This window comes from Oryzias latipes, chromosome 15 (assembly GCF_002234675.1).
Source record: "Oryzias latipes chromosome 15, ASM223467v1".
Taxonomy (NCBI): domain Eukaryota; kingdom Metazoa; phylum Chordata; class Actinopteri; order Beloniformes; family Adrianichthyidae; genus Oryzias; species Oryzias latipes.
The window spans coordinates 22686965-22711456 of NC_019873.2; the positions used below are offsets into that span (position 1 = coordinate 22686965).

Genomic DNA, 24492 nt, shown 5'->3' on the forward strand with positions numbered 1-24492 from the left:
GACATGAATCCATGACCTTCAACATCAACAAGATTTCCAGTACCTGAACTGGACTCACAGGCCCACACCATGATGGAACCACAACCAAGTTTTACTGCGAGTAGCAGGTGTTTATCTTAAAATGCTTTGCTCCTCTTGTCCAAATAGCTCAATTTTAATTTCATCAGTCCACAGCATCTTATTCCAAAATGAAGTGCAAGCGACTGTGTTTGGCATGTGTGCAGAAAAGACTTCCGTCGCATTACTCTCCCATACAGCATCTCCTTGTGCAAAGTGCGCTGAATAGTTGATCGGTACACAGTGACGCCATATCATATCAAGATCATGTTGTAGGTCTGTGGAGGTGGTTTGTGGGTTGAGTTTGACTGTTCTCACCATCCTTCACCTCTGCTTATCTGAGATTTTTGTTGGCCTGCCACTCTGGGCCTTAACCAAAACTGTGCCTGTGGTCTTCCATTTCCTTACTATGTTCCGCACAGTGGAAACTGACAGCTGAAATTTCTGAGCTAGCTTCATGTATCCTTCCCCTAAACAGAGATGTTGAACAATCTATGTTTTCAGGTCATTAAATAACTGTTTTGAGCCTCTCATGATGCCATTCTTCAGAGAAGAAGCAAAAGGAGAACAACTTGGAAATTGCCACCTTAAATACCCTTTGTCATGATCTGCTTCACCTGTGTATCTAGGTCAAGGGTCAATGGGCTTACCAAACAAATTTTGTGTTCCAATAATTAGTGCTGAAAGTATTGAAATCAATAAAACAACACAGGTGCCCAAATGTATGCAGCTGCCTACTTCTGTTTAAGCATTTATTGCACACTTTCCTTAAATCCTTTGAACTTCTTCTCACTTCTCAAATATCACTGCGTTTGTGTGCTATATGATATTTTTACCTAAAATTGCTGATCCGGAAACCAATGATTTATGAAGGAAAAACTTGGAAATGATTAGGGGTGTCCAAACTTTTACGCAAGACTGCGTCAAAGGAGACAACTGCGTCATAGTGTACTCAGTGTATTCAGGCCACGGAGCTGCAAGCTCCTTGCACGTGGGAGTGGCTAAATAAAACAATTTTGGGAAATTGTGGATGGGGATTTTTTACAGAGGAGATGTGGATCAAACAACTCTGCATGACACGCTTAACTTTTGATGAACTGTGTAATGCTGTGGGACCTCTTGTGACGCCTCCTGTGCAGTGCCCAAGGTAGCCAGTTAACGCTTGTGCTATCCTGGGCACTTTACCATCGGGAGTTGGGTCATCTAGACCCACTAGACAGTGCGCTGAACCTTTTTTCTTCAATGATTTGTGATCTTCACTGGTGTCCATGGATTACATGTAATATTTCCACCTTCATCCACCTTTGTCATGGTAGGAATAACATGTCGATGTAAGGGTGGGGTCATCTGAGATAGCACAAGGGTTTAAGCACATTGCCATTGCTATCTACAAACTGGCTACCTGGGCAGAGTTGTTGGTCACATGACTCATTACAAGCGAAAAAAGTGTTTCCATTGCAGTTTTGCGAAATATTTCTATTTTTATACGCCTCAAAACCACTTCCACCAAGTGTGAAAACCTTTTTTCGATAAAATCATAGATTTTTCAAATTTGGCATGTTTCCATTAGGCAAATTTAGTATCACAAATCTAATTTACGCAATGTCATGGTCAATGGAAATGCAGCTATAGACTGATTATTATCATGGAAGCAGAAACGCATGAACGTTAGACAGACTGAAACAGCATAGCACAGACAAGCAAAGGCTGGCACAGCTCCTTCACTGCACACAAATGGCCTTTATTGCCTTCAAGACAACTGTTGCTGAAGTTGATTCAAGAGTCTTGGAGAGCTCTAGCTCTTCAACACAGTACCTTTCTGTTATCCCGTCTCCACAGCGTTTCTGCTCTTTCCTAACTTGTTCTTTCAACAACCAGCAGAAGGGAAGTGGTTTGCTTAATGTTTTTTCCTTTTTGTTTTCTTTGTCTGAGATGGAAAGAGTCACTTTCTGTTATTGATAGTTTAAAATGTTTATTCTTAAATATGAGAGAGGATCTGTATTCCATGCCTCTGGTGTTCCAGAAATATTTGAGCTGGCAGCAAGGCCTGGGAAATGGACGACATTCATTACACTAGGCTGGACAACTGTCTAAAATGGATTAAACATGCCGCAAGAGAGTCTCCCGCTATCGCACAAAAACCGTTATTACAAGAAAGGCATGATGACATTTGGATGATGAAACAGACACACAAATGCACTTTTTGTTTCATTTGTCAGAAGAAAGAAAATCTCTTTTTATGCTCAGTCAAGCCTCCCAAACATTTATCTACATCTACCAAAATTCAAGATGTGTAATGATATGATGTCATCCAACAAACAAAATGCTCGATTTCCACTGTTATCTTAAAAGCACAGATATTCTTTTGCAGCCACACAGACCTTTTTGATGGATTGTTTGAACATGTCTGGACATTATAAGGGGATTTACAGAATTGTTTTGAGAAATACCCCAGTGACACTGTAGAGCCGAGATGTTTTGGAGATTTGGGTAAGTATGATTCAGGATTCTGTTTGAGGTCAGAACTAGGGGTGTGTATTAGCAAGAGTCTGGTGATACAATAAGTTTCCCGATGTGCGCCTCACAATACGATACGTATCCCAATATTGTACAGGAACACATTTTCTTTCTTTTTTTAAAAATATAACTTAGAAAAAACTACCAACATTTCAATACGTCTTCCATTGCAATAAAATTGTCAAATTCAGTTTATTTAATGATCACAATGTTAATTCCTGCAACTGTATCTCATATATAAGTTGCTTTTACCCAGGCAAACTCATAGTGCTTTGATTTTGATACCAATGTCTGATTTCCACAACAAAATATTATTCAGTATAAGAAAAAAAATGAAATTAATGTGCCTTAACAAATAATGTTTTAAAAGTATGATTGTTGAAATAAAATGCTTTATATTTTCAATATCGCTTAATGTAGCTTCTCCAATACGGTGTTTCAAAAATAAAAGGGGGGGGGGGGGGGTAATTATTTTCAGAAAGAATAGAGTGTGATGATGAGGCAGCCTGACAGCGGGAAAGAAAGTTACTTTAAAGATGCTTTGTCTTCCCTCCACCGCTGCAGGCCACGCGGAAGTAAACTAGTAACGGTCATCGCCACGATGTTGGCCTTTTTTTTTAAAGTGTTCTACACATCACTCTGATCAATCAGGTCGCTTAACAAGAATCTATTGCTGGGAGGTTCTGCAGAACTTTGGCCCGCTTTGCCGATAGCATTTTGGCTGATGCTCCGTGCATTGGCTGCTGTGAAGCTGCAGCGCAACACTCGTTCTTATCTGAGTCCGCTACAAAGCACCGCAATCCACGTTTTTATCTGATAGTGGCAGGAACCTGGCAGAGTTTTGGTTCGGTACCCTTTCTAAGTAAAAACTAAGTGGTTCAAGTCTCATAACAGCCTGCGTGTCCGTGTAGCATGATCGAAACTCTGTTGCACTTTCTGCACGTATTTGTCAGAACCCAGTCCATGTGTAGACAGGTGTATAGAAGGACCTGAAAGATCCTCACTGCATTTGTTCCTTTAACTTACAATAAATTGTGACATGAGGTGATGATTTAACAAGTCTAACAACAAAATGCATCAAAACACAAACTTTATCACCACAGTTTGTGAAAAAACGTCGCTATTTAATAAATATCAGACATTTTCTCGATATGTTCTGCAGAAAAAGACTAAATTGTTCCTCTCATACTGACTTGAAGAGAAAAAAAATACAGACTCATCGTTTATGAATATTAATTTAATTTTTTTATTTAAATCTTTTTGCGCCCAGCAGCTTTCAGTGATATTGTCCCTTATCAAACTTTTACATTAGCTTCACTTTGAACAAAAACATCAGCATCCAGCTTTCATTGACACTGTACTGTGCTGGCTCACAGCGTGACAATGCATTCACAGAAAGTATCTGATCATAATTTGGGGTGAAGCGTGGGATGTTGAATTACGCTGTGGCACACAGACAGATGTTTGCCAAAAGGTTCAAAGGTTTCGTGACAGAAGCTTTCTTATCTTTGAAGAAACTTGCTTCCTTTTGGTGGCACAGCTTCACTAATCTCACGGGAAGATAAGTCAAACGCTGCATGAGCACCGAAAATGCAAACATCACTGCAGCATAAAAGAATTCATTATGGGAAAATATGATGAACATGCATAAAGAAATGTTTAGTTTAGCTTTCTCCCTTGTTGCAGAAACGTCACAACCTGCTGTCCTATTGTATAAGAATGTAAAATGGCACATTTTCCCTCTAATGCATTTCTAATGAAAATGTAGTTAATAATATAAAACATCTCAGCAAGCAGATGACCATCATTTTTTTACGCTGAAACATCTAGATGTTTCAGTATTTAAATGTTTAAAAGACTGGCCATGTGTCTCCATAATCATTTTTTATGATGAAAGCCTGAGCTCTATATTTGAAACATGATTTTCAGGAAGTTCCACATGCAGAAAGCTTTTACTGTCAGGGTCTCGGTTAGCACATCGACACATTTAAGGCAGAGACTTTTGTAATAAAAAACATTGGATGAGTGGAGAAGAAGACTGTATGAAACACTATTTTCAAAGAGGAGCTATTTAAATGCAGTCAATCAATTTGAATCAAATGTGTTTATGAGTTTTTGATAAACTCATAGATAACAAGCATATGCCTGTGTTTTACAGCGATCCAGAGAAAATGTTGATGCTCTGCTTTTTCATTTTTAACACAAAACAAACTTTGCTTGGTTTCCTTTTAAAAAATATTACCCCTCAATATTCAATTTTTGGTGGCATTTCTGCTAAAAATGGGGCTGCACGGTGGCGCAGTGGTTAGCGCTCTTGCCTCACAGCAAGAAGGCCCCTGGTTCAAGTCCCGGCTGGGGGACATGAAAAATACATCAATGGGGGACCTTTCTGTGTGGAGTTTGCATGTTCTCCCCGTGTATGCGTGGGTTTTCTCCGGGATCTCCTGCTTCCTCCCACTGTCCAAAAACATGCTTCATAGGTTAATTGGCAACTCTAAATTGTCCATAGGTGTGAGTGTGAGAGTGCATGGGTGTGTGATTGTGGATGTTCTACCCTGCGACAGACTGGCGACCTGTCCAGGGCATCCCCTGCCTACGCCCAAGTAGCCGGGATAGGCTCCGGCAGCCCCGTGACCCCGAAAGGGACAAAGCGGTACAGAAAATGAATTTCTGCAAATCCGACTTTCACAATAAAACAAAAAGTTCTAGAGAACAGTTTCACAAATCCAAGGAGGTCATTCCACTGATCTACTGAAGGAACAAAACTCTCGGAAGTTGAAAAACTCTATGAGTTGGAGGGAAAAAAAAGGGGGAAACAATCACTTTTTACAACATGAACCTGTAAATAAATATAAACAAATATCAATAGCCATACAACCTCGTATTGTATTTCAAGGGAACTCCTCATCAATGTCATCAAACATACAATAGAATACAAAATAAAGACATAAACAACTCAAGGTGCTTTTTGTAGGTAAAGAAAAAAAAGGAAGACACGTTTAGCATTACCCATATCTTTTCCTGAAAAACTAAATCAATCGGAATTACCAAAGAGTTCTGCTTTCATACTCAAGCAGCTGCAGCTGCTGTCGATGCAGCAGAACAGTCAATTTTGACGCTCTCAAATTCAGCTGACATTTTTTCTCATCAGACTAATTTTAAGGTAGGTGTGGGTAACGCTAATGCTTGATAATAACACGTGCATTTGCGGAAAGTAGATAAGAGAATTTCCTTCTAGTCAGGGTGAAGATCTAAACACAAATGGGCTTCAGACAAGATCTTCTGCTGGACTCCTCCAAAATTCACACATGGCCGCTGTGTTGCCGGTTTGATTGCACCTGGAAACATCTTGGCTTGACAGCTGGAGTTTCTTGGATACATATTGTAAGATTTGGCACTCCAGACACAGACTGCATCTTATGCATCCCAGGATGCATCTCTTGACAGCAATTTTTAGGAGCTTTACTTAGTAATTATTTCCTACATTCTTTGTGTACTTACTAGCTAAATGCATGATCATAGCATGAAGAATAAGAACAATTAGAAAAAAAAAGGGAGGCTTTTGATGAAGCAAGTTTTGACGGACTTTCTGAAAAACTATCAAAGCCTCCACTTATAGGCTGGTGTGTTTATTTTGCTGACACATAAAGCAGAACAACACCCAGAGCCACGATGAGTGATTTTAATTGTTTGAGTACATCCATCATCGCGTTTTTATTGAACTTTCACGGTCGGACACCTTTTCATTTTCTTGGAAACAATGACAAAAAAAGAAAGTTTGGCCTCAAAACGTTAACTGAAGTGTTTCAGGTCTTTAGACGATTTAGTTATAACTCATTAACCAGCCCTTCTAATGCTACGTACACGGCAGGAACGTGATGAGTGTTCAAGAAGCAGCTGAACGCAGGCTTCATGAACACGCTTTGAGCGACTCTCGTGACCCGACACTAATGCACATGCACACAGTTGGAAGACGCTTGGTGCTAAATGTTAAAGCAGTATAAATCTCGTGCCTTGTGCTACAGGCTTTTCCTTTCCCAGCTCTATTCCGATATATAAGACGCGCTGTAATATAATCCTGTCGAGCCATATTCCTTAATTATAAATTTCTCCTTAATGATCACTTTTTAAACAGATGGCAGTTCTGTGAATTGAAAAGAACGCTACCAACTCCGAATACCCTGATTGGTCAAAGTTCAACTGGTTTAACTTTCAACATAGGTTCAGTGGTCGCTTGTTTTGTATGTAGAGCCCAAAAAAAGACTTAAAACTTGCCAAGCGACATGTGAACGCAAGAGTTTTGATCGCAAAAGCTCCAAACACACGTTAAAGCGCATTTACATAGACTTCTCATTGGAACTGGTTACTTGAACATGTGTCACGTGCCCAGTGTGAACATGGCTGGAGAGGTTGAGTGTGTGAAGCTCTGCCTATAGAGCTACGTAAATCTGCATGAAGTGTATAGATCCTATAAATAAATAGGAATAGATTTCATTGCCAAATAAAGTGGCTACAATGGATACCTTTGTTCTGTTGCAGCAACAACCAGTTGTAAGTCAACAGGTTTTCAACTATATTTAATTTTTATTTTTACTGGTAATTAACCTCATTTGCTAAAAGATATATTTTTTATAAAACATGAACTGTGCAAATTAAAGTTTTTCATAAAAAAATCAAATTCTCCATGAGTTTTTTTTTTAAATCTCCCTACCTTTGTAAACAGCAGAGATCTCATTTAACTTTACCTTTATGGCCTTTTACCTTTCAAAGTCTCACATAAAGATTCAAAGAAAATACCAAAAGAGGATTTCATAAATTGTTATTGTATCTTTAAATTCGTATATTCCCATCATGAACTGTGCAGTACTTCCAATGCTCATCTTTTCTGTTATTCTCCTTGTAGTTGATGGCTGCTCCTTATTGTTGGTGTCTTCAGCGAACTCTTAGAACCCTTTGGATCCATTCCTGCGCTGACTCTAACTTCAGGTTCCATGAGGATGAGTGTCAGGTGATGAAGGGGCCCCAAAGTGACACAATTTTGTCTGATATATGTTGCTCCCCGTCATGCCCGTCCATATGGTTCTTTAAAGTCCAGAGAGGAGTGGGAGCTACAAGGTGACAAAACAGCAGCAGCAACAAGGGGATAGTACTGTATATACCTAATGGATCCTTAGAGAAGAAGGAAGAGAAGTTTTTTTCTATGAAAAATTGTAATTTTAGAGTTTCTGTACATCCACGTTTAGGAGTGGAGAGGAGAAAACTGAGGCAGCTACAGCAGTCCTGTTTGCAGATGGGCAGAGATGAGAGGAAGAGTATAGAGGAGCAGCATGTGGAAAGGGCTGCGTTCTCCAGAAGACCGAGTTCCTCCAAAGTAAGCCACCTGGGCTGCAAAGAAAAGGAAGCACCAGAGAAAAAGTTTTTCAAAAGGACAACTCCTTCACACAAAGAGGTCGGTCATGCAAGACAGCAGGTGCACAGTGGGGTTTTGGATAGTGCAGGGGTCTGCAACCCATGGCTCCGGAGCCAAATGTGGCTCTTTCATCCTTTTGTTGTGGCTCCCTGTGACTTTGGAAAATAATGAGTATTTTATAATAATTACATTTTATTTTAGTTTGTTCATTTTTCATGGCATTTCAAAGACGCTGCTGGTACGAAGCGCGTGCCACGTACAGGTACGAAGCGCGTGCCATGTACGAAACAGCTTCCTTGATGAGCTCGTATTTATCGGGCGAGACCTGCAGAGCTGGTAGCAGGAGGAGACACGCGGGGCGGCTTCAATAAACACTCCGATCTTCTGCCGGGAACTTGACGTGCCGTGGGGCAGAGATCGACTCGCTGATGACAGACTGAAAGTTCGCGCCAGTGTTGCCAGATAGAGTCCCAGTTTTCCAGCCCAGAAGTCATCTGAAAACCGCCAGACCCAGCCAAAAGCCGCCCAACACAACTTTTGTTGATGTTTTTTTTCGTACTGGACTGATTTAGCAAAATAAAATATTTTTCTAAATAAAAGATAGTTCAGACTAATAATAAAATGTGTACAATATTGAATATTTCTTCAGCGGAGCGCCTTCTTCCATTCATTTCCTTAACCCGCTCTATCCCCGCTATAACCTGCGTCCGGCTCTTTCATCCTTGTGCTTCGTTGGAGCGCCCCGACTATCGTGTCATCCTGCTATGACCGTATTTTGCGCTCCCTGTGTAAAATACACTGAGGAGCGCGGGGGAAACAAATCTCAGCTGCAGAGGATATGAACAGGTGAACAGGTAGAGAGGAAAAGCAGGTAGAGAGGCGGGGGAGGGGCTTTGGCTTCAAACTCTGTCATAGATGCAAACACGGGCGTCAGATTCAGACGCAGCTTTCCCTGCGGTAGTTGAAGCAGAGACTTTCCCCAGGATGATTTTATGAACTCAAACATGGAAACATGATTACCAAGTAGAACTCTTCAAAATAATAAACCTGATCTCTCCACATTCTCCGTGTCTACCATGCATTGATGCACACATCGCTCCATGCAGCGATCAGACCATAATTTCAGCCCGTACTTCTCAGTGAGGATTTTGATTGGCTGGTGGATTTTTAAGAAGTACTTTTTTTTTTTAATCTTTTCTGGCCCGCGATCTACACTCATGTCCTTGAAGATCGACGTAATGAGCACCCTTGAATAATATATACATGCATAATATATATAATGACGTAAAATCGGGTTGTGGCTCCAGGTACTTTCTTTTTTATTAGGGGCGGTCCCAAATGGCTCTTTGAGTAAAAAAGGTTGCCGACCCCTGGGATAGTGGGATGTTAGCATCTCAAACTTCACACATTTTCGTCTCTGGCTGCACTTCTTTGTGATGCAGCTGAGTATCTATCTGGATCACTCACCCACACAGGCGGACCCATCATCATTGGGCTCAAAACCCTGGTTGCATCTTCTCCTGGCACGGCACTTATAGCTGCCATAGGTGTTTGTGCAGACGGGGCGTTCAGGGGGGCACACAGAGGGGAACTGGGTACATTCATCTTTATCTGAGGGAGGGGAGGGTCAGGGAGACAAGACTCAAAGCAACCTGAACTAGGAGGGATCAACAGGTTAACGACGGCTCCCAGCTTACCTGTGCAACGGCCATTCTCGTTCAGAGAAAACCCGTGACCACACTACAAGACAAAGTCAGCACAAAGCAACACTCCTCACTACTCTCCAAAGGGAAACAACAATGAACACAGAAGATGTACTTTTCACATTCAAACCAGGTTAAGAGTCACTGTTGAAAAAAAAAGAAAGACAAAATAGCTCAACTAGTTTTGTTTTCTTACTTGGTGCTTATTCGGTTGCACGGGGGTGTAGTGTTAGGACTCACGCAAAACAGGGAAAATATGGATCGAAAGCATATTTTTGAATCCAAATTGCCTCTAGGTTTGAGTATGTGCATGAAGTTAGTGGGCCAGTGATGAACTGGCAACTCATTCAGGACGTACCCCACCTTTGTAGTCAGGATTTGGGATAGGCTCCAGGGACCTTTCAATCCCAAAAAGGGATTAAGTGGATCTGGAAAATGGATGGACGCTACATCCTTTATTTTCTTTGCAAAACTAAAGCATTTTGGTTGCTTGATAAGCCAACAGCATTCATAGTGGGGGGGGGGGGACAGACAGATTTTTAGAGTTCCCACACTTGGAAAACAAACCAAAAGTTAACTCTGAGGCCGGACCTTATTTAATGGCAGCCCTTAACCCTTTAACACCAGAGATGTCGCTGACGACACCTGTATAACACATATTCGAAATGCAACACACAACTAACTAACTTGTGTCAAAAGCTGGTTTATGTGAATTCCAGAAGCTCTTTGGCCCATTTAAATGTCGCATATTACCACAAAGCTTCAGAATCCGCCAGACTAAATACTTGCATCAACGATGGAAGAGTTACGGTAGTCAAAAGAGTGTCAACACTGGAACTAAAGCTCCGGGGATAAAGGGTTCACTCTTGACTAGTGTTTTATGACTGATTGAGTCCAATCCCATTCTACAGAACAAAGTTTAAGTGTTCCCACACATATTCACGTTTCAGTATTCAAATTGGCATCAGCTGACTAGGTGACGGCCGGAAAATATACGGAAACACTGAGGAAGATAATCGCTGAGAATAATTATCATCCGGATGAACGAATGATAGAGGAAACCGGCCTCTTCTGGAAGAAGATGCCCTCTTGCACTGAACTAATGAACGAGGAAGCACAGGCTCCTGGTTTTAAGGGACCCTCCTAATGTGTGTTATGCGCTACAGCACAGTCTATTGCTCTGAATTAAAAAAAAAAACTCTTTATGTTCCGATGTTCTGTAATAAATGTTTTACAAAGCATCTGAAATGTTTCAGAAGTGATTTTGAGGAGTAAGGATCGGTGATGGACATTCTTCGGCTTTGGGGGTGGGTGGGGTTGGGGTGGTTCTCCTCTTTCGCGGATTTTGCACAATCGCAAGTTTCCCTGGTCTCTAACCCCCGCGAATATGGGGGCAAAACTGTACTCTTCTATATCTTTCATCATGTGATTTACCTTCATTTCCACCGTTGGAGTGACTTCCTCCTCATCTCTTGGATAGTGGATCTCCAGCACTGAGTTAATTTCAGAAGCCTCAAGTGGCCGGGCAACTGATCGTCCATCAGGCCAGTACACCTCCACGGTTGTGGCCGTATCCTTACCTGTGCAGGCAAGTGTCAGTCAAAGCAGAGAAGGATGACACAAAAAATATCATCCTTATCTCCCTTTTCCTGACTCTCTTCATGGACAGAGCAGTACTCTTCTTTTTTCCATCAACTGTTTTAATCAACCATAAAGAAAGATCGCCCCCTGAGGCCCCCTCAGTGGCCCTTAATTAAAGTGGCATTTCTAATGTAAACAGATCTTCAGTTGGCCTGCCAGGCAGGTGTGCTGTCTGAGGGCCAGGGAATATTTCAGCTGCTGTGCACCCGAATGACGCACTCTCATGTTAGAGGCGACTCTATCTCAAATTTCCACCACAATCAAAAGAGGCTACAGCACAATAGGGATAGAAGAGAGGGAACAATATGAAGGCTCAATCTTGCTGCAGCTTGAGTAACCGTCCAGACGAGAATTGGCTCACTGAGAAGGGCAATTTTTACCCCATTAGATCAGACGAAGGAAAGTCCTAGCTAAGTGTTTCATCTCTTTTGTTTCTTTTTCAGCAAAATAAAAGGTTTGGCGGACACTGCTAAGTTTTTCAGAAATCCTTTAGGATTTTAAAGGCTATTTTGCACAAATCCTTAGGTTATAATAAGAGAGATGAACAACTCTCTTTGCAAGCCCCTTGCAGGAGCACATGTGGTTTGTTGCGATGTTTGATCTCTGCCCAGTTCTAAGGCTCTTGAAACGCAATCTTACCAAGGCCAAAGTGGGCCACAGGCTCCATCTCACAAAGGTAGCCTGAGCCTCCATCAATAATCCGTGTGTGTGGGCCGCTCTTCTTTGTGTACACTACCACCTTAGCTCCTCTTGCAAAAGCACCAAACTTGGTGCGAGGAATCACTCGCAGCCAGGAGCTGGTGAGACCCTAACAGAGAAGAATGAGGAAAATGAGGGGAAGGGGGGGTGTAAACTTAAAATCCTACAAGGTGCTAACACTCACACCCTCACCTGGTTGACTTTGTAGACAGAAAGTGGCTGTGCCGCACTTTCACCGTGTGACACGATCAGGTCCAGACGACCATCTCCATCAACGTCTGCAGCCACGGCACCTGGAGATTCATCACAGTCACGTGGGAGTCGAACACTTGAGAAAACAGTCTGTACAATATTCATTTTCCTCATGCTGGAAAACGTGCCCATCAATCAGCCTTAATGTGGAGTAGGAAAGTGGAACTCTGCTGCCATCTATTGGTATAATTTGTAAATGGCACATGTGGGTGTAAAGCCCATACATGCAGGACTTATAGGGTTTTTTATGCATTATTGTGTATGCTTCCAAGAGTTTGATATGTGAGTAACTAATGTCTTATTTTGTCTTACCAGTTCCTCGTCCCTCAGGCTCTGCTGCCTCCCCAATATTTAGCTCTTCAATCTGAGGGTCACCATGTTCTCTCCTGCTTACCCTGTTAAAGACCATTAATAGAGAAAATGTTGCAGAAATGTTCAGCATATTAGAAAAGGGATTGAAAATATACAACACATTTTATTTTCTCTGTAAAATTTCTGAGTATTTCTACAATAGTACATGACAGTGTTCTGTTCAGTTGAAATCATTTTTGTAATCCACATTTTGAAGTATTCTGCGAGAAATGCAATGACATTTGATTTTTTTTTTTGTTTAATTTATTTTTATTTTTAAAGTCTCCTGAAGCTGACATCTGCAGAGACTAAAACAATAATTTATTTTGTTTCCACATTTTTTTTCATGTATACAACTTTATATAAACTCTATTACAATCATGTATATTAGGATCATAGCAGAAAAGGCCTCAAATTACCATAACCTCTTTGGGAATCATGGGAAATCATCTTTCAAGTTTACAATATTATTTTTGCTAATTTACCATTTTATTGTTCAAATTTTGAATAATTCCGTTAAGTTTACAATGTAAACTTTTGAGTTTCAAATTTCCAATGTCTTGTTTTCAAATTTTCTTTTTCTTTTTTTCTAAATGTTCAATCTGTTTTTTTCATTCACTTTCAACTGATCCAAATTTGACTCCATACCTGCTCTTTAATGTGCTGTTACAGAACACTTTTTCCTCAGCAAAATATTTATTCTTTTTAGAAAATAATCAAAGGAAGTCTGTTGAGGTGTTTTTTTATTTATTTATTTTTAATCGTTCAGAGTCAGAGAGCAGAATAAATTAGCTAAATTATCTGTATTGGAAAGAATAGAGGAGCCACAAGCCGTGAAGCATTAACCCCTGTCACACCAGAAAAAAACTGATTTCTTTGCACATTGAAGGAAAAGTCTGATCCAGGTAATCTTTCATCCGTTTGACTGAATTTTGCGCCAAAAATTCTGCCAGGTCAGATTCTTATTCAGACAGGGGTGGTTTCATTTTGCCATCAATCAACTGATACGTATCTGACGTTATATTTTGAGCACTGAGTTCATTAATGTTATCTGCAAAAGGAAACCAAACCGTGAGCCAAAAAGAGACCCAAAACTGTCTTAATGAAAGATTCATCCATGTGTGGAGGAGGAGGCGGAACGCCAGACACGATAACTATCCTTAACTGGGAATTTCAAATTCCCCTCAGCTTTCACACCCCTCTTAAGAATATTAAACCAAGACAAAAAAAAGTCTGTTAAGTTGACAATAAAAGTAACAGTCATACTGCATGAAATCTGTCTTGTACCTGAAGAGCCTGTTGGCAGAAGGGCCTCTGTAAGCGATGTTGTTGAAGAAAACCTCCAGCTCGTTGTCATTGTCAAAGTCGGCAGTGATTACAGTCCGAACTGGTGAGGGCATGGAAAACTTCTGGGAGGCTATGTCCTTAAAAACATGTTTCATAAGCAAACATGCATGTTAATCTAAAAGTTTAAGATCAATCTGGTAAAAACAACCTGATCCTGGGAAATCTCCAAAAAATGCTTATTTTCCTTTCTATGAACCTTTGCTTCAATGCATTCATTTATTATACATAATGCATCCGAATCAAAGAGATGTTTATTTTGTCTGATGGAGGTGCTGTCTGTCCTAACAGAAAAGAGGAAAAGCAATTGCTGATTAGAGAAGACATAGTTGTCCTTTTTTTAATCAGTGGTTTTTTGCTGAAGAGTTTTCCCTGGTATAAATAAGTATGTTAATTCAACCTGATTTTATTTACATTTTTGTTTTAGAGCAGCTGCACAGTAAGTAGCATAAACAGATGTGTGCTACAACTCACAGCACTGCGTTAAAGAAACCAGAAGAAAGGAAGTGTGCTTATTCATTAAAAAATGCAAAAAGGTTTCTCCTGTATGATGCTGTATGAGGCGTAAAAGTTGCCACACACAGTACACAGATTTACACAGTAAATCTGTGTTAGCTGCTATCAACGTCACACAAATGTGGTTCACAACATCCCATCTGGAGCTTCATGAAACCTCAACATGTCCGGAATTCTTATCACAAGAAGAAACAGTTGTTAAAAAAGAATATATAGCTTTTACCCCAAAAAAAAAAAGAAAGTTTCAAAAAAGCTCAAACTTTGTGTTTTTTTTAACTAGAAATGCATTTTTTTCTCACAATTTTAAAATCTTTCTCTTGTCTACAATGAATGCATTTCTAAATAGAAAAATCCCTGTTATATAATACAGGTGGGAATAAGGAAGCTATGGTTTCTGTCATAACACTGTTATGCATGTATATCTATTTCTTATAAAGTTACATTTGTAAACAGAGGAGAATATTACACGGCCTGCATCATAACATCATCTAGGTTGAGAGTTTTCCTTATGATTTAGACATGGTTTACTCAGACATTTCAGTCAAAAGCCATGAGTATAACAACAGAGCTGCTTTTCTTTCTGTGGCATAAATAAATGTCCTTCTTTTCTCCTACAAAGGAGTATCTGTGGCAGAGAAAGTTTTAGGCTAAGAAAGTAACAGATATCTTCCAGCTTTGGTGACAAAGTGATGGGTTTTGGTGATTTATAGAGCAGCTCTTAGTTTCCCACAGTATTTACTCCCTGTTTTAATTATAAGGCTCATAAAGCTTTGGGGGTAAGAGACGCCCACGACAACCTCCTTCTCAGGTGAAGGAGAGGAGAGGCCATCTGATTTTCTGAGTGGAAGACGGGGACACTTCTAAATTTTTCCCTTAGTTTTAGACTAGAAGTACTTTTTAAACCAATTCTCAGATGTGAGCATTATATTTGGTAGCTCCTGGTTAATTAGAGAATATATAAATATTTTTAATGAAAACGGAAAAAGAAATGAATGGAAACTAGATATTTTTTGGCCCTTTTTATTACTTTGTTGTACATAAAAATTATTTGAAAATGTTAAAAAGGCAAATTAACATAAATTGTCTCATATCCTCCATACATCTATTTATGTGTATAGAGTATACGTAGGTGCAAGTATTCCTAGTTCAATGAAAATGTACCTAATACAGTTTAATTAAAGAATAAAGAGGCCTAATCGGCACTTTCCACATAAAGGGAAGCTGCTGTTTCAGCCCAATTTAATAGCCAGTTTACTGAAGTGATACAGCAGCTTTATTATGCATGCCAAAGGTTAGCACATATACTGGAAGTGCCAGCGTGTGTGCCTGTAAGGGCTCTTAAATATGTTGTGGGCTGGTGATTTAACAATCTTGTTCAGGAAAAAAATAAATAAAAGAAAACACTCCCGGTCAATTCTGTAAGTGTGCGTAGAAGTGAGTTGAAGACATGTGTGTGCCGGTGTGATGGAACTGTCTCCAGGCTGTCACACATGAACCCCTTACCTGACCCCTATAAAGATGCCTCCGGTGACGTTTATCTCTTGGGTAAAGGATGTGGGCGCAGGCAGTGACGGGTGGATCACAGAGCATGAAACCTCCAGAGATTTACATGGAGCTCTACTCATCTTTGTCGCTGCTGCTGCTCAGGGAAGAAGCGAGAGCAGACGACAGATGTGCACAGCTGGCTATTTTATTTTATTTTATTTTTTTACAGGGGTCTCCTGTCATCCCTGTTCGAGTAAATCACAATTTAAGTGTCCTTAAATACCGCTACAAGCTCGTTTAGCCTTAAAACTGATAACTCATCAGATTGGTTGTGTTTGTGCTGCTTGCTTGTTAGACATTGATTTTAGTTTGAAAGGGCAAATGCGGATCAGCAAACTCTCCCAAATGCATACATCAGCAGCTGTAATTGACTCTCTGACAGAGGGAATAATTAGCTGAACCCACTCAGTTAGTTGTAGTTACTCTGGATTATTCACGGTTCTGCCTGTAAGCATCAGCTATAATAACACATTTAATAAAACAAACTGCCCCACTTGACATTATTCTGCATAAGAAAATACCATCAAAGATATTAGCAATTTTCAGATATCTAGAAATGTGAGATTTTTTTAACTGAATAGTATCCACTTAAATAGAATAAGAACGTGGATTCAACTCAGGGTCGTCAAATTATCTCCTTAATTAAAATTAATTAATTACAGACAAATTAGCACATGTTTTTAATTGCAGTAATCTCATTTTTAATGTATAACTATTATCTGTTATGTAAGGGATAATGACCACCGTTATAAAAAATAAAAGCAGACGTCCAAAGGTTGCTTCGGAAGTCTATAAATTTCTCATAATGGACAAGTAGAAGGGCATTAGCCCACTTATACTATGGTCACTTACGAAAGAAAGAAATATTTAATCAAAAGTACTTTAATGCTGCCATTTTTTTAAGTCTTTTTCTTTTCACAAAAAGCGCATTATTTGATTCGTGGTGGGATGCATTGTCATGGTAACGGCTACCAAGCCTGCATCAACCTCACTCTGCAGCAGCCGAGAAAAGTGGTTTATATCCCGATCCTCGTGAAAGTTAAACAAGGGAAAGTTCATCTCTTTCTGCTGGTTTTTGTCCTGATGATGAAGCAAAGGTTTGTGTCAAAGAAACAAAGTTTAAAGACTCAAGTTATGTCCGAATCCCTTCACTACTCACTACATAGTGCACTATATAGTGCAGTCGCTATTTTGTAGTGCTGTCCAAATCTACAATTTCAATATCGAGTGTCCTAAAAATTTCCCAGAAGTCTCTGCAAAAAAATCTGTGTGCATCGATGTTCACTGGATTGGCGAATATAGACCAGAATGCATTGCATTCTAAGACTTCTAGCAAAAAATGTATTTACGTGTATTTTTTTAATAAACCATCAACGTAATCATCTTCAGAAAAACAGTGGATTTATAAATGAGGTCACAAAACGCTCACATCAATGAGATTTTCCCTTCGTGAAATCAATGACGTCATATTCATCATTTAATTAAAAAGTAGTGAGCCTGGTGTCCGAATTGCTTTTAAATTCCAGGGCTCTACATAGTCCCCTGCACTATATAGTTTTTTAGTAGTTAGGGATTTAGGGTGGGAATTCAATTCCTCTGGTGTCACCTCCTCGTGTCTCATCTCCTCCTTCTTTTCTCTCTTTCTTTTCCCCTTAAATATGATCAAATTCCTTAAATACGTATAAGGAAACTATGAAATAACCTATGTAATTTTCTACCATCTTGCTGTAGTGTGGAACTGTGGAATGAGGTTATGTCAACATATGTATTATAACATTAATAAGAAGTTACTTGTCAACATTTTTTTGATTGCCCAGAAAACTGTTCCTACCGTTTGTTTTTCTGGATTTGTTAAATCAGACCACCCTGAATCTAATGTTTTTTGTTTGTTTGTTTTGTTTTGCTCTTTCTTCATTGGTCAAGACGGAAAAAATCTCTCTTGGTGGCGCAAAAGTGAAGGTTGGAGGTCTGTTATAGTAAAACAAATATAATCAAGCCACTTTTCAGTTATATTTTCATCTTTTTTTAAATGAAAATACCTAAAATTTTCCTTTTCACAGCAAATACTATGCTAGATTAAAAATAAATTAATTAACATTTCATAATTAATTAATCACTCAAAAATAAATCGCATGACAGCACTTTTAAAAATCGATTTGAATGAAAATAATCTCAGTATAAATTGGAACATGGGCAATCCAAACTCAAGGCCAAACCATAATAAATCTGCAAAATAACCCACATTTTATGATGTGCTTCAGAGGTGCAGGTGAGGGCAGAAGACTCCAGGCTGCACCACCTGTAGTAGAATAATAAAGTGATGTGCACCACTCGTTTCAGACCGGATAACACACGTCGGGACTCTGGATGAGGTTTCAAAGCCACACTTGTGCATGTGTGCAGCTTCTTCGGCTTTCACAGCCTTTTCGCTCCACTGTCTGCAGCTGCTTCCTGTTCGGGCAGCAGCAAGAGCGATGCTTGCAGGTCCAGAATATACTGAGCTCGGCAAAAATGCAAACCGTGTGCTTCAGTGTGTTCATTATCACGCTCACAAATCCACATACGTTTATGATCACTTTGATGAAGTTTGTGTCAGACCTGGTTTGATGACTGTAATAATTGTTTTTTTCCTTATGTTGCTATGAGCCCTTCTGCTGTTTTTACAAGGCTAAGTATGAGTATTGATCTGTTTAACATAAGCCTTCAAAGCCAAACATTTGGACCAGATCAACTCATTTGGAGCATTAAGGCCTATTTTATGAACAATGCTGAACCAAGGTTCTGCTTCTGTCGTTAAAAATCAATTATGGTCCACCTTGAATTTCTGCTTGCGGTTATTCAGTTGAATGTACAGTCGGTGAGGCCCATTCCAGTTCCCATAGACGATGTCTGTCCTGCCATCACGGTTGAAGTCTGCCAAGGCCACACCTCTCCCATGCTGCATTGGGTCTTCCACACCTGAGAATTTGAATGATGTTTTTTACCAGTTGACAAAGAAACATTAAGCATTTCTGTCAATACTTGACGAAGCAGAAATCAAATGGATGGACTTTAGGCTTCTCGTTGACAAAACGAAATAATAAGACCTTATTTTGCTTTTCTAGCATAGCTTAAAGACCCACTATGACCATCTTTTGAGCTATTTTTTATGATTATGATTATGCCGTTTTTAACCCAAAAGAAAAATCTGTTTTGTTTTCTGGGACATAGTTTCTGCAGAGCAGCTGTAGTTTAGTAGAAATTTGCCTCAGAGCTGTGGGCGGGACTGTTGGCGGGGAGCGACCCTGCCCCTTTACCCTCTCCATTCCTGACAGCTTTCTGTTTAAGCAGAGCAGGGAGCTTGTGGTCCACCTAGCATATTTTCTACATCACAAATAAGCTCTTTTTACAGACTGCATTTTTTCATCTGCTCCGAATTCACAGTGATATGAATGAAGAAATACTCCGAAATGCAATTTAGAGGATTTTTTTCTTTCATGTCCTACATCACCAGAAAAAGAACGTTAAAAGCACCAGTAATTCAATATTCATCAGAGTGGGTCTTTGAATTGGTCCAAAAGACCAGTCTTTAGGTGCCAGAGTCGGGCCTCAAGACTAAAACTACTTTTTCAGACACAATACCAGGCCCCTTTGAGTCCATTTACACTTTTGCAAGAAAGCCCCTCCTTAAGAGCAGGTGCTCTTACCAGCCTGTTGTGCCACATCAGTAAAAGTTCCATCTCCGTTATTCCTGAACAGGAAGTTAGATCCATACTCATTGTCGCAGAAAATGTCCGACAAGGTCTGACTGACAATGGGTCCGACCACGACTCCTCTTCCTCCTGCAAAGGTGGAGACAGTGGAACGAGGCTCAGCAGTAAGAGAAACTTAGTCGGCTAAACTGAGAGAGAACAGACATCTTTGGAAAGAAATAAAAAGGTAAGATAAGTGAAACAATGAGTGCAACAGAGGGAGAGCGATCAGCTCTATATTAGGCGTGAATGGTGAGGGATCATTACTGTCTCTCCGGGCCATTTGCTCTAAGTGTAGCGGGATTTTCTGCTGACACAGACACCGTTTCTGATGGGCCACACACCCACAAACGCAGGTACAACAATCTACAGTGTAAGCACAGGCAAAACATACAAGCACAGCAATGCAACCCATCAATGTTCTGAATGAAACAACAACTTAGCAGAATCTTTTCCTTTAACTAAAACATCCATTGGAATATTGGGCACAGTTTTCACCTAGAGATTTTACAGGAACTTTCTATAAAGTGAAGTATCTGGATAAAGTGTTTCATTTCAGGCCAGCAGAGTTTAATTATGAAGTTGAAAGGGCTCTGATTGCCCTTCCTGTATGTGGAGGCAGTGCTGTGAGCCAGGACTGATTTACTGGCTCGCTCCATCAGCCCAGACAAATATAATTCGCCCCCTGTGGCCATAAACTACTAATGTCTATCCAGAGATATGTAACCATCAGATATACAACTTCACTGGCCGTCTCTGCGCCCTGATTAACGGCAGTTTGATGGCCAAGCCGTCTGCCATTTATCATTCACATTAAATTTGGGCTAGCTCAGTCTGCACCATTGGTGGATCAGGTGATGTCCTTTATGCAGAAAAGATCTGAAGATGATGAAGATTCATTCTTCTGTTACCGAACACAAAGTCATGTCAAGTTTGCGTAATGTAGGACAGCTTTAGCATTAAGGAATTCTCCCGGATCAGAAGGAAACTGTAGTTTTAGATTTGCTTTGGGTTTTTAAAGGTTTACTTTGATTATTATCTCTGAGAAAAACAAAAATGAAAAAGCAAAGTTACAAGTTTTGCATACTTAAATAAAGCTTTAAAAAGTTATTTTAACTTAAAAAAATTACTATTTGTTGTTCATTGGTTTAGAGGTTTTCATATTTTTTTGTATGTGCAAAAATATGAATAAAATGAAAGCATGGAGACAGACACTAAACAAACAAAATAGTTAAAAATATTGATGCAATTAGTGCATATTTTAAATACCACAATAAATAAAATAAATGTTACAATAATAGACGACATTGACTTTTTCTCTTTATTTTAATCATACTGCATGTTTATGTAGTTGGGATAAAGTGACGTTTACTCATTTTGCACACAGAGAGTATGGAGTTTAGAGTATCACAAAAAATCAATAATTCTAGTCCACTGAGATTTCATTAAAAAAAATACTTAAAACAATTGGCTTGGGAGAATGATTTGATTTTTTTATAATGGCAAAAAAACATCTTAAATGTAATTACAAAAAAAGGAAGGTTTGCCTTTGAAAAGTTAAAGAAATCAAAATTAAATAAAGTTGCTGAAATTTAATTGGTTTGGAAATCAATTGAGGATGTGTAAGACATTAAAAAAGTCCCTGATCTGCATTTCTACAAGAAGTATGAGCAAATTTAGTGTCTAATTTATCCAGTTATAAAAAAAGGAACCCACATAGGCTTGTTTTTACATGCTACCGGTGTGACCTGAGGCGCCATTGTTCAAACTCTATGGGTACAGAGGACACATGCTCCTCTGCAGATGCTGGTGTAAATCCTTCTGACATCCTGTCAAAACGACATCAGCCTGATCCACGCCACACAAACCCGTCAGGTCTTCATACCCACCTATTAGTTTGTTGACTCCAGCCTGCTCCGCCACGTTGGAGAGGGCAACTACGCCCTGGGACAGGTCGCTGGCTGCCTCGTCCATTTCTATGAGGGCGTGAGGGCCAACATCTCCACTGGCATAATTAGCGATGTAGATAGCATATCGGCCTGTTCCCTGTGTGAAAAAACAGCTTAAGAAGGGCAGCTATAATAATGACATTATTGTTTATTAATATTATTGATTTCATCTGTTAAAGGATAACTGAACAGTAAATCAACTTGAAGTCAGCCTCCGATCTGTCTTGTTGTGTTACCCTTTAAGACAGTAGATTCTAATGGTACAAATAATTAAATAATTATATCATTAATCATAATCTTAGTCTTTATTTAAAAAAGAAACAGTTATAGAAATAAAGATAATACACATGCACATTCAGAAAACATATTTTTATATAATCATGGTTATTTCTAGACTTTGCTTTATCTGTTCATTCATCTATTAACCTTTAAATGGCTCCATAAGCCTCAATGGTGCACAATTTGTTTTGAATGCACAGTTTCTCAGTACAAACATCTCAGTTTTAGAGAGATATTTGCTCAGTCAGCTGTGATGTGGGCATATGACTGTCTTCAAGTCAACAGTAAAGCCTTGGTCACCACTGGCCTAACAGCTATTGGGGGGAAAATGGCCAAACCTGTACAGGACAACGTAGGTCTCCCGCATGAAATATTAAGTTTGCAGACCGCTCGAGGATCCTGTAGAGCAAAAATGTTCCTGTATGTTTTTTTTATCCTACAGGCATGTTGTGGGCAACAGATTGTAGCAAATACTCACATGACACGCAAGGGCCAGTAACCCAATAACCCACACCACACAACCCCTGTTTGGGTGCATTTAAGGCTTTAGGAGTAACATCACAACATCGTTAAACTCATGATTTGATCTATTTTAAAATAATTTCTAGTAGTCTTTTAATTACGATTATTCAGTTTTTAGCCAAAACGTAGTCGTTTTCTAGGACATAATTCTTGCAAAGCGGCAGGTGTTCTTCAGAAATTCACCTCTGAGTTGTGGGCGGGACTAATGGCACAGAGTAAACCTGCCCCCTTCCAATCATATATTTGTTTGCATGCTCTCCCGCTAGCTTACAGCCCCCCACTCCCCAAACCTATCATTACCAGTGCACTAAAATGGCAAGTAATATCAGAGCTATCCATTCGTACAGTTTGGAGCCAGATGCCAGCTGGGATGAGGAAAACTAAGACATACATGGATCAAGTCGTCTACAAGTGGATGTAACAGATTGGAATGGAGCATGAAAGCTTCTGGCTTGCCGTAGTAGCTTCACCGCCACGCCTACAAGCTTTTTACAACAGCGTTTTTGTGTCTGCTCCTGATTCAGCACAATTTAAAAAAGAAATGCTCAGAAATACAATTTTAAGGCCCGTACACACCGGGACGAATATTCGCCAGGCGTTATTCGCCAGCGTTTTTCGCCACGTTTTTTGTGTTCACACCCAGGCGATTTTCGCTGACGATGAGCCGAGCGAACATGCAATTTCATTTCCTGACATTAGATGGCGCTTAATGTAAACAGAAATACTCCTGTACACAGTGTGTAAAAACACACACACATGCACACACACACTCTCTCAAACACACATACATGCACACACATTTTGCAAGGAAGGTGGGACCTAGGACCATCTGTCCCCTGCCTCTTCCCTGGTGGGGGGTACGGGCCCCTTTGCAACGGCGGCTGTGTCCCCGGGGTGCTGGCTTCCTGGGCCCAGTGGTGCTCTCTCCGCGCGGTGGGGGGGTTCACATTACATCTGAGCCGGGGGTGTCTGGTCCCTGGGGGGTGGGTTCTGGTCCTTGCTCCTGAGTGCTGGGCCCCGCCAAATTTCCAACTGTGGCCGAGCCTGGTCGGGCCATATTTACAACACCCCTTGTGGGCCCTCTTTTTTCCCCTGGGTTCCCCCCTTCTGGGCGGGGGCGGCGGGCCCCTGCCTCGCTCCTCCCTGGACCAACCGTGGGCCGGGCGGATGGCTGCCTGGAGTGCGGAGTGGGTCTCCCTTGGGGGGTCCTGGCCCGTACCTGGGGTTGGGGCGGGGGGATGCCCGGAACTCCTGGGTGGTGGTGGGGTGCTCGTCTGGGGCTGTGGGCGTCCTTCTCCGGTGGGGCCCTGCGTTGGGTTCTCCCGGCGCGGCGGGGGGGCTGCTCTCCTGGTTGGGCTGGGGCGGCGCCCTCTTTCCCTCCGTGCCTCCCTGCTCTCTGGCTCTGGAGGCCTTGCGGCGGCCCTGCTGGCCCTGGCCTGGGTGGCGGGCTTGGTCGCCCGGGCGGCGGTTGTTCCCTGCCGGTTCCCGTGTGGCGTTGGGGGGAATCCGGCTGCCGCTGCTGGTGCGGTGGGGGTCTTGGGGTGGGGATGGCTGGGCACTCTCCCTCCTTCTTTTCACGTTCCACCATCCATTTTAGAAGAACATAAACACTCACCTGAGCACAGGTGTTAGCTCAACAGACTGAATGACTGAAATATTTCACACTAGTTGGTTTTAAGGCATAAGTATGCGTGTGAACACTATCTGTTTTGTGTACATGTCGACAGGTGGACATTTTTGCAACTAACAGGTGTGTTTATAACATTTGAGTGTGTGTGTGGACAGGCTCCGCCCTTTTTTTTTTTTTTTTTTTTTACATTTGAACCTTACCATAATGATTAACAACCAGTAAACTTGTTGCTTTATGCTGCTTCATGGTCTTATCCCCCTTCCCCTCCTATTATCACCCCCTACCCCCCCTCTCTCTAACGTCCCTCTCTCTTCTTCCCCTCTTTCCTTTTCCGTCCGGTCCAACA

The 24492-nt window shown here is 40.7% G+C and overlaps 1 protein-coding gene across 2 annotated transcripts in view; it reads right to left on the reverse strand.

Moving 5' to 3' along the window:
* Window positions 1–5196: 5196 nt before the first annotated feature.
* The window catches only part of crtac1 (cartilage acidic protein 1), a 29876-nt gene continuing 10580 nt past the window's right edge, over window positions 5197–24492 (reverse strand). Inside the window, exons 5-15 of one of the 2 annotated variants that reach the window (XM_011484461.3) lie at window positions 21656–21812; window positions 19722–19856; window positions 18851–18993; window positions 13918–14054; window positions 12592–12674; window positions 12220–12320; window positions 11968–12136; window positions 11122–11267; window positions 9682–9724; window positions 9452–9595; window positions 5197–7959 (exon numbers count right to left, since the gene is read on the reverse strand). In XM_011484461.3, coding sequence (XP_011482763.1) covers window positions 7844–7959; window positions 9452–9595; window positions 9682–9724; window positions 11122–11267; window positions 11968–12136; window positions 12220–12320; window positions 12592–12674; window positions 13918–14054; window positions 18851–18993; window positions 19722–19856; window positions 21656–21812 — 1374 coding nt within the window. In that variant the 3' untranslated portion in view covers window positions 5197–7843. The remainder of the gene's footprint in view (window positions 7960–9451; window positions 9596–9681; window positions 9725–11121; window positions 11268–11967; window positions 12137–12219; window positions 12321–12591; window positions 12675–13917; window positions 14055–18850; window positions 18994–19721; window positions 19857–21655; window positions 21813–24492) is intronic. The other variant, XM_020709591.2, reaches the window with a different exon arrangement.